Source organism: Capricornis sumatraensis, chromosome 17 (genome assembly GCF_032405125.1).
Source record: "Capricornis sumatraensis isolate serow.1 chromosome 17, serow.2, whole genome shotgun sequence".
Lineage (NCBI taxonomy): Eukaryota > Metazoa > Chordata > Mammalia > Artiodactyla > Bovidae > Capricornis > Capricornis sumatraensis.
This window is the reverse complement of record NC_091085.1, coordinates 60563946-60574482: the sequence shown is the minus strand read 5'-3', so window position 1 is coordinate 60574482 and position 10537 is coordinate 60563946. Positions and strand designations below refer to the sequence as shown.

Genomic DNA, 10537 nt, shown 5'->3' with positions numbered 1-10537 from the left:
TTGGCTTAGTAAGAAGCAAACACATTTTCAGCCTAATAGGTTGCAATAATAAGGGACCAATTTATTTGGCAGAGGGCAAACATCTCTCTCTGGAACCTGCATTTTCTAGCTGCATGCCATGTCTCTATTTCTGAATAGGTAACCTGTCATATGGATCCACAAGGGAATAGTGAGATCTCTTTATCCTCAAGGTACGGATGGATGTCATTCGATGGGCCATGATATCTCCCTTTGTCAAGGTCAGCATCCCTCGAGGAAAGGGTTGGAGCCTCTCCTCTTTCTTGGGTTAAGATGTGGTCTTACCCAGGAAGTGCTCCGTATGTGCCTTCCATTACTTCATCAGATACAATATTTGGGCTCAGAATAGCTGTTTGCAAGCATCTAGCTTGGCCCAGCCTCATCTAAAGCTCATTCTGAGGAACAGGTCTGTACTGGGATATTCTAAGTACCTTGACATAATGCACCTTCAAGTTGTGAATATGTGTTCACATGTCGAGTCATGAGTTAGTTTACATACCTCGCATACACTGTCGTGCATGCATCGTCTAGGAGTGGTTGTGCTTTTGTGTACTTCACAATACTGTGGAGAATACAGTGTTTATTTCAAGCCCAGGATGTCTGGAAGCAAGTGTTAAAGCAGCAGTGATGTAGCTGGTACTGTACTTAAAGTCTGTACTAGAAGATTAGAAATGTGTCCAAAGTATTATAAACCTATACAGTTCTATATATCTGATTGCATTAGTTAGGTATCTAGGCTAACTTTGTTGGACTTCAGAAAAAGTTGAACTTAGGAATGTGCTCTCAGAACAGAACTTGTGTGTAGGGGACTTACTATATAATCTTAACTGGATTGTTTGGTACACCTGGGGGATGGTAATCTGTGACCAGCACACTGCAAACGTGACCAGGAAACAGGGTTAGTTTCTAATGCTGAGATTCTACATGGAAACGACTGTCATCCTTCAGCAGTTTCCAAGGAAGAAGATGCCTTTACTGGACATCAGGGTCAGTCTTACTCAGCGGTTCGCAGCATTCAGGCTGCCAAGAAGAGTGCAGCTTGACCTCTGGTGTGGGTGCTCCACAATGAGAGATCAGGCTTGTTAAAGGTGAGCCACATTTTTATAAACCATCATGTGTTAATCTTACGTCTGTCAAATGGATCCCCCGAGTTAAATTCCAGGGTGCAACAGCTTCAGCTGTCTCCAGTTTGAGTCAGAAAGGATCTCTGGATTTAAATGAATAGGAGGCATAGACCTAGATGGGATCTAAAACCATTTCACCATGGGGGAAAAAAAAGGATTGGGGGTGGTGGTGTGAGTATGAAATGACTATTAGTGGGAAAGGCTAGTCCCAAGAGACCCAAGTCTGATGGTGCTGTTGATGACTGAGGAAGGAAGCTGGTCTACCTTTATTTTTAGATGACTAGTTGCATCTTTCTGTGATCTCAAGTTGACTTCCCACCTGGGGCAGTTACCTCCTAGCTAAGGGCCTCCAGCCGCCCCAGCCCCAGGTCACCAGTTCAGGTTGTGGTCTCCTTGAGTTGCCTCCACTGGAGGCTGAGCAAGTGGACCCCTGTTCCCCCTCTTTGGCAGTGGAAATGCCAAGTGGCTGTGGAAGTTATTTTATATAGGCGTGGTCAGAGGCAACCACACAGGTAAGCCACTCTGCCCCTTAAAGCAGTTCGTATCTAATTCTTACATGTGGACTTACCTTATTAGCTACAAACGGCAAGATCTCTTTCTGAAGACGGAAAAACATGTACCAAGGGGCTGCTGCATTTCTCTGGTGACTAAGAAATGATACCTAGTCTGGCTTCAGAATAGCATACACTGGTGTCGAGACTATGGCCTCTGGACCTCCCAGTCAGACTTCCAGTCTGCCCCAGAACAAAAACCCTCAAAGTCCAAGAGTGGGTTTTTTTGTACAATTGTTTATACAAATCCAACAAAGGTAAAACTGCATCAGGGAAGGTCTAGGAAAACAACACCTTACAACAGTGGCACTTATGAATGCGTAACTTTACAACTGGGCAACAGCCATGTGCTAAACCTCAAATGAGAACTCAGCTCACTTCAAAGGAGAGAAGAAAAGAAAAGGCTGCGTTGGGTCATTTATTCTATTTCTCGACTCACTGTATAAATTAGATCTATGTAGAATATAAGAGCTCATGCTGGAGCAAACCCCTCCTGAGTGCAAAGGCTGAAGTCTGAATTTCAAAATTTTGAGGGAAAAAAAAAGGTGAATTCTATACAGAGGAAATTTAGCAAAGTGTCTCTCTCACTTTGACTATAATTTACATATATCCACATCATGCTTATGCAATTTCTTGACATACAAAGCAGGCTCTCAACTTCCAGTTAGACATGCTTTTAACTAGAGGTCTTAGCCTGCTTTGCCGGATCTGGGCACATGTATAGATGGGTTTGTATGAAGTACAGGGAAAAGTTCTCTCCTACCTTAAGGAAACCAGGGAAGTTGGCAATCTCAAAACAATAAAAACACTGGTATGCATTCAAACCTTGCATAAATAACTTTTAAACAATTTGTACAAAAATAGTTCTGCATAATGTAAGATGTAACAAAACCAAACAAACATGTTGAGACGGCAGATGTGGTGTGTGGTCCACTTTATGTTGACACCAAAACCCCCAAAGCTGTCAGGAGTAAGGTGTCCAAAACAAAAAACACCACCACCCCCCCCAAAATTTCCTAAGCTCATGCTTCAGTAAGAGAATGTCGCCCAAGTCCATCCTCCTCTCCAACGGGAATGTCTTCTTGGTAAAGGCCGCCTGAGCAATGGTCCAGAAAGCAGTGCGGTTTTGATTCAGAAAGACCAGAGGAAAGCACCAGGCTCGCTCATCCCCCAAACGGTGGCGGACTGGCTTCTCCCTCGGCGAGACTTGCAAAAGGGAATCGTCTGGGGTTTGTTGTTCCAAGTTCCAAATTGAAAATATTTAAAGGCCCTAGTTTTTGTAAAGTCTTTCCCCTTCTCCTGGCGTCTCCCCTCCCCTCCCCTACCCCATATTTACATACTTGTCCTTAGACTAACTCAGTTTTTGCAGGAGTTTTTCTTCCACTTGCCCGAACTGGACACTAACAGACATTTCGGCTATGAACTGCTCACAGCCTTCCTTGGTAACTTGCTTGCAGTACCTCAGGTCAATGTGACAGATATTCCCACAGCGTTTGAAGAAGGACAGGCACTGGTCAGTCACCTTATTGCAGTCTGGAGGGAAGAGGACACAGGTGAGGTGGAGGAGGCGTGGAACCGAGAACCCCTATCCCCCCGAGCAGCTCTCCTGTTCAGTCTCCTCAGATGGGACCTGGTTTCCTCTGCCACTTACAAAGGTTCATACATGCCTGAAAAACACCCCCAAGTCCATGTAAGAGTCTTACATGTATACATTCTCGCATCAACAGGTCCTGTCCATGTTGTTTTACAGATCACACGACACACGAAAACAGCTTGCTTTTCATGTCTATACTCCTGCTGAGGAACACCTCTCTCTGCACACTCTTGGGGGCTTACCTGCTCATTCCCAGGGAAGAGATGCTGGGCAGTGAGGACACAGGTAAGGCCGTCCCGGGACCCTCCTGCTCCCCTGGACACCGGCGCTTTACTGCAAGGCCCCACATGCTTGGCCCCCTTCCATGGAATGTCTACCTCAAACCCATGCAGGAAACTAACACTAGAGATGGCTGAAGAGATTCCATCCACAGAGAGCAAAATCAGAACTCCAAACCCTCAACCAAGTATTTCTATCAGTGTGGACTTGGGGTCTGTCATACTCTTTCCTTAGAACTGAACCCTCAGTCAATGAGCTGCAGTGCCAGCTCTCATCCAACTGAGGCCAAGTCCCTACCCTGAGCCCGGAGATTCCTTCATCTCAGTGGTATTACTGACCTTTGCTCGTCATTGCTAGTATGCATATTTCATTCTGCTATTGAATTGAGTAGAACAAATGTTAACAGTAAGGGCAAACTGCAGTAATGCACATGAGGCCCGTGCCAGCTCCATGCCAGTCCCTCCAGCTTGGGAGGTGGTACAAAGAAGTCACGCCATAGCACCCCACGAGTCACCAAAGAGCCCTCTCCTCAGGTCTACACACCCTCCTTGCACCAATGCTCGGTCTTGATACACATTCCAGACAATGCCAACAGAATCCAATCCGGAACAACGAACTCATGAACTCAGAACAAGTGGTAACGGAAAGCTGGGTGCCTCCCATGCTAGCCAGGCAGATGGGAAAGTGACAAGGATGCTGCCAAAGAGGTGACCTGGAAGATTAACACCTCAGATTTTCCAAGGGTATCCCCTTACCTCATAATCTCTCAAATATTTGCCCCCATAATCTTACTGTAAAAGTCAAGGGAGAAAGGATGGTGTATAAACCCTGTAAGGGGAAGGGTAAAAGCTGGAAGACTTTATACCAGAGTTTGTCTCTGATCAAGAGAAAGGCTCTAGGCTAGGCACCACCACTGTGGAAGGCAAAAGGGCCCACTGAAAAATGGGGGTTACAGGGAAATCTACCTGCTGACTATTGACACGCCCAGACTCCTGTTCTGCCAAGCCCTAGAACACCAGCAGCCTGGCCTGAACCCTTCAGCTGGGAGGTCAAAAAAAGCATCCTCGGGCAACTTTGACCATCTTAAGAGGAAAGATGGATGGATGTCAAATCTGGAGTTCCCCAAAGAAACAACCCATGCTGACCACCCAATGACATCTACAGTCAGTCAGCTCCCACCTTGTCCCAAGAGCAGCCCGTCAGCTGAAGAGAAAACCACACGCTGAAGACAGAACTGAGAGGAGCCCCTCAGGCAGGCCCACTGGCCGCTCCTGAAGGAACGCATGGCCTATGCGGAGAAGAAGACACAACCGCCAGTATCCTCAGGATGGACAACACCTGGATCCAAGAAACAAGAACAGGCCACTCCCCAAAGTGCTGAGAACCGGAGCTGTCAAGTTAAAAATACAGGCTAAACCATGTGAGAACTGCCAATTTGTGACTTTCTGACCTACATAATAAAGCATTTTCATATGTCTGAAATGAAAAATTTACTGCAGTTGATCCTTGAACAACATGTGTTTGAACTGTGCAGGTCAACTTATCTGCCCATGTGTTTCAATAGTAAATACTACAGTGCTACAAATTTGTGGTTGAACCTGAGGTTACGGAGGACGTGTGAATACCAAGGGCCAACCATCAGTTATATTTGGATTTTCTACTGCAGAAGGCTCCACCCCTAGCACCTAAGGGTGAACTATGAACTGTGTAAGAAGTGGGGGAACACCAGAGAATAGAGCCAAAAGACAAGAGGTGGGAAAAAAGTAAAAGTATCAAGACTACTAAGGAAAGAAAACAGAAGGGAAGGAAATTAAATTCAAGGAAAATTTCCAGAACCACCGAACATATATTTCCAAGTTGAGAGATTGATTATAACATGAAGGTATAATATGAAACCATTTCAGACACAGAAGGTCTGGATTATGTCCTCCACCAAATGAATAGATAAACCAAGAAAGAAGATACAGGACCAAGGAAAGAGGGGCCCCTACACGAGACAGAGACCAAGGAAATCCTAGGAAGCAGACATGCAGATGGCAGAGGCAGTCAAGTTCAAGTGGGGGCAGGAGGAAAGAAAGCTAGGAGGGTGGTTTCCTACCAAGACTGGTCAAGGGCCTGATGAGTTCATGAGGGTAAAGAATAGTGCTCGAGTCTGTTGTAGAGTCTGTTCAGAGACTGAGCAAACAAAAAGGAGGCAATTATTAACTCTAGGGAAAACAAAAAAATTGTGCAAGGAAAGAAACATACTCATAATACACACTTTGGCTCAACAGTAGACAATACATGCATGGCCATAATGTGGTAAATAACAGTGACTTAACCATACAAACTGGGAAGATTTGGGGTGGGAGAGGCAGCAGTGGAGAGAATTTAAGATCAGTAATCCTTATGCTCTATAAGGCAAGTTAACAAAAAAAGCATCTGAGTAAAAAATAAACAAGAAATAGCAATGTAGGCTGTTTGTAAAAGTGGAGGTAAACAAACAGCAAGAGCTCAAAATCTGAAGGTGGCTCCTCCAGGTCAGAAGGAGGGCAGGCAAGGCACCAAAGTGGCTTCACTTTTGCTACTAGACCTGATCTGACCACACTGAAGGATCTGGCAGTGTGTCAAGCGCACTCCTTTCTGTGGCAGAGGCTCATTTTACCATTAACTACTTACACTTACAGGAAGAGAAAACATGTTCAAAAGAACCGAGTATAGAAAAGACTGGGTATGGAGACAGGCCTTCACGCGTGTCACAGCTCTGAACACAAACGGGGAGACACGCATGTAGACTCTGAGACGAAAAGATGAGGCGACTGGACTGTGGTGGAAAACAAAATGCAAAAGATGACTCACACACACACATCATGGACATCCTCTCGCTGCAGGGGAGCAGGGGAGGGGATTTAGATGGCTAGCCCTGCTATATACCCTAGTGACCCAGTCAAAGCAGGGGAACGAGTTCATTACTACCAAGCACTTAGAACAAGCTGCCTCCCAGGACCTTCTCCATGGGGCAGCCCGGCATCACTTCAAGATCAATAGCTGAGGTCTTGGTGGAAGCTCACCTCAGTGTGGCTGTCTGTTCGCTGCCTCCTTGGGGGGCCACCACCCCACTGCCACCCGCCACCAAAACTCCCTGAGGAGGCGGGAGGGGCCTCCCAGGCACTAAGGTACAGCTTTAGCTCATGTGAACCAAACCTCCCCGCTCCCAGTTGGATGGAGCATTAGCAATAGGAAGGAGGAGTTTCTCAGGAACGAACATGGGCCGAAGAGAGGCAAACAGCAAAACAGCATGTGAATGCTGACCAAGCCAACAGCAGATTAGATTGTGTCAAAATTAATTTACATGAGGTGAGAATATCATTTACTACTTCCTAATTTCTGGAGGAAAAAAAAAAAGTTTGTTTTTTTGGGTCTCATCCAAATCTCCCACACCTAACCTGACCATCCCAAGCCATCAGAACAGTACAGGATTAATGGCTGGGCTGAGAATGGGTGGCGTCACCTCAGTCTACCTCCCTGTTGGTCGTGCCCCAAGCTCTCAGGAACTAACTCCAGCCGCATCAGTAAGTGGAGAGAGTGAGGACTCCACTGTGGGGTTTTCTTGTCAACAACGGGCCCCTTGATAGCAGAGTCAGGAGGGGGACACGCGAGCGACGACAATGGCAGCCATCAAGCCGGGTATTCCATCCGCCTGGCTGGGCTGCACTGCCAGGCGCCCTCCCACACCCGCTGCTGCCCGGCACCAGCTCATCCACTGAGCCCAGGGAAGCTTTTCTAGCCCTTATTTTGGGTCAAGAGCCACTGCTTTGTGCTCATGTGTGCTCACTGCTACTGGCACTAATTTTTTGTAGCCATTATTTAAAATCTAATAATGCTTAATTGTTTAATGTGTTTCCCCGCTAGACTAGGCCATGTGTCTGTCTTGTTCCCTGGTATGTCACTGCACCTAGGACATGACCCTATAACAAGAGGCAAGCAAGTATTTCCCTACAAATGTGAAATGCCCCCGCCCCCGAACCATGGGGTCCTGTACAGAGCCCCGTGGGTGCCCCTGACTGACCTGACAGGTTGATTTCGGTTAAGGAGTCCCGGGTGGTGGTGCCCACAGCAGTGAGCAGGTTGATGGACTGGTCAGTGACGTGGTTACAGTAACTGAGGTGGAGCTTGGAGAGCAGGGGCATGTGGCGGATGATAAGCCGCAGGGAGGCGTCTGTGATGTCCAGGCCAGCCAGACGCAGCTCCACGATGTTCCGGAGCTTACTCCGATTGTCCATCTGACCTGAGGGGGTGCGTGGAAGAGGCAACATGTCACCTGGACATGACACTCTACAAGGCCCACCCGCCAGACGGGACACCTGGGTTTTAATCAGCCAGTGAGTGTCTCCCCTAAAAGATCAGGACTGCTTCCAACATTTAAAGACTAGCATATTCCACGTCAAGTTTTACATTTGCAAATTCTTTAAAAGTCAGAAGATCTACAAACACAGCCTGCATTGCACCCTCAGTGCTTGGCCAATTAAAGCAGAGATAGCACAGCATCTCTGGGTCAGCAGTTTCCTCTTTGAAGGTACGGGTGTGGAGCAGTGAGCCCTGCAACCTGTTCTAGAGGGCTCCATCCCTGAGGCCCTGCCCACCCACACAGACCCCGATGCTTCTGAGGCGCAGAGCTCAGAAGAACAAGTGAGCAGCAAAGCAGTCAGACCCATGCAGAGCTCCCAAAGTGGCATGATGGGAGCCGCTGCCCTCTCACGGATCCCTTCTGCGCCCAAAGCGGACTGAGAACAGAAGAGCCGAGGCCAGAGAAGGCTTGAGGACACAAGCACCAGACGTGTCTATGGTGAAAACCAGATCCACCAGCACAGCTTGGTCACACCACCTTTACCTGAGCCGCGTGGGTCTGGCCCCTCACCTGGCCTGTTGTCTGTAGGCGGGGACAGGAGGTCCCGCATCTGGGCGTCCTTCAGCCCTTCTACCCACTGGACATCCAGGGTCCGGAGCAGTGGACAGCTGGAGCTACAGAGGGCGGAGACTGCGATCCACGAGCAGCCGGACAGCACCAAGTCTCGGAGCCCTGGGAGGGCAGAGAGGGGGCCGCAGGTCAGGTGACACGCCCCCAGCCCCCAATACTGCACTCTGGGGGGTCCCTGGTCCAGTGCTCACCAGGCAACCGGTTGATAAGCCAGCTCAGCTGTTTCTTGGAGATATTGGTCCAGCTGAGGTCCAGGGAGACAGGCTGTCGCCGGATGATGCCGCTTAGCATCAGGGGCGTGATGGACTTGCAGTGGTTCAAATCGATGCGGGTCCATAACCGCTTATCGCAGCACCTGGGGGCCAGGCCCAGCAGAAGGGGCAACATCAGAGTTGGGAGCTCACTGGGGGAGCCTCCTGCATGACTGTGATCAGTCCCCCACCTCCCGAGCCCAAGGGGAGGCTCCCTAACTTTGCCCTCTGGACTCTTCTGTTTCTATCTCATTCTCACCTGGAAGAGGCTGCTCTGGGGTCACAGCCCTTTCTCCCCCACCCCCCATGGAAAGTACCAGCACCTATAATGTATTTACTGGGGGCTTTATGACACCTTCCACAGATCAAATCTCAAAACCACCCTGCAGCATGCCTGTTCACAGATAAAGGTAAGTAACTTGACCAAGGTCAGAAAGCTGGGGACTCTCAAAGCAGGAACACCAGGAACTGGCAAGGTGCCCTTAACCTGGGCTCCTTTTTTTTTTTTTTGGTGCCCTACTGCTTGGTATATGGGATCTTAACTTCCTGGCCAGGGATTCCTATGCCCCTGGCAGTGGAAGCATGGATTCCCAACCACAGGACTGCCAGGCAAGTCTCACCTGGGCTAACTCTTAGAGAATAAAGATACCACTTGGTTCTTAGTTCACCTCCCAAGGAGTTAAGCCAGGAAAGCAAATAGGGTTCACCTCTTTCAACAAGACCACACTGAGGGGACTCTGGAACTCTCTGAGGATACTGAAGCTGGACTGACTTAGAGCATCACAAGTGACGCCCCATGGGGATGCCCCGGCCCACCCGGGTCTCGCAGCAACCTGGCCCCATGGTGCCTCCCCGTCTGAGCTCGGCCCCTCACCAGCGGTTCCAGGTCTTGCAGACCCGCATGCAGACACACAAGTCTTGGTGGCTGAGGTAGCTGAAGACGGCCATCCACACCTCCCTGTGCATGACGTGGGCTGCCCCGTCATCCAGGGGCAGCGAGTCGGGCGGGGGGCTGATGGGGGGCGGCCGGATCACATGTCGCTCCATCTGGATGCACTTGGGAGGGGACACGGAGGGAGGGGGCCGGGAAATGACTCGGGGCGGGCTGCGCAGGCCGGGCCCCAGCTGGTGCCGCAGCTCCCGGGGGGTGCCGTTGAGCCCCTTACTGAAGCGGTGGGGGCGCTCGCAGAGGCCCAGGGGCCGCTTGGGTTCCTCGTTCTCGCTCTCAGGCTCCGACTTGATGGGCTGGTGATTCTCCTGGGCCAGGCTACTCTCGGTCTTCTGGATCTCCTGGTTCAGCTCCTTGCTCAGCTCCTTGCTCAGCTCCTTGTTGGGGAGCCGCCGCTTCCGGCGCATCTTCACCTTCTTCTTCTCCTCAGGCCCCTCCGCGCCCTCCGTGCTTGGCCCGGCAGTAGGGGAGCTGGAGCGCGAGTGGTCGCTCTCCCTGGTCTTGGGGGGCGCTTCGGGCAGGTCGTCCTCTGGTTCCTGCTTGAACCGCCGGAGAGGCTTGTTGGGCAGAGTTATCCGGTCCTCGGCGTTCTTCCAGGACCGCCGCTGAGAAAGTGGAGCACACACAGGAGTAAGCCCCCATGCCCAGGACTGCGCCCACCCAGGCCCTCCTACCCTCCAGCCTAAGACTACTGCCCCAAGAGAGGTTCTGGGACAAGCCGGGGGTTGGGGTGGGGGGTGGGAGATGGTACCTTTTTCCTGAAAAGCTTATCTTCTTTGCCGGGTTTTAGCTGTCATGGGAAAGAAAAAATGCA

The 10537-nt window shown here is 49.9% G+C and overlaps 1 protein-coding gene across 1 annotated transcript in view; it reads right to left on the bottom strand.

Annotated features, from left to right (window-relative positions):
* Nucleotides 1-3044: 3044 nt before the first annotated feature.
* Nucleotides 3045-10537, bottom strand: part of KDM2B (lysine demethylase 2B) — a 118902-nt gene continuing 111409 nt past the window's right edge. The window contains exons 17-22 of the mRNA XM_068989735.1: nt 10475-10513; nt 9649-10328; nt 8715-8878; nt 8464-8625; nt 7615-7833; nt 3045-3226 (exon numbers count right to left, since the gene is read on the bottom strand). Coding sequence (XP_068845836.1) covers nt 3045-3226; nt 7615-7833; nt 8464-8625; nt 8715-8878; nt 9649-10328; nt 10475-10513 — 1446 coding nt within the window. The remainder of the gene's footprint in view (nt 3227-7614; nt 7834-8463; nt 8626-8714; nt 8879-9648; nt 10329-10474; nt 10514-10537) is intronic.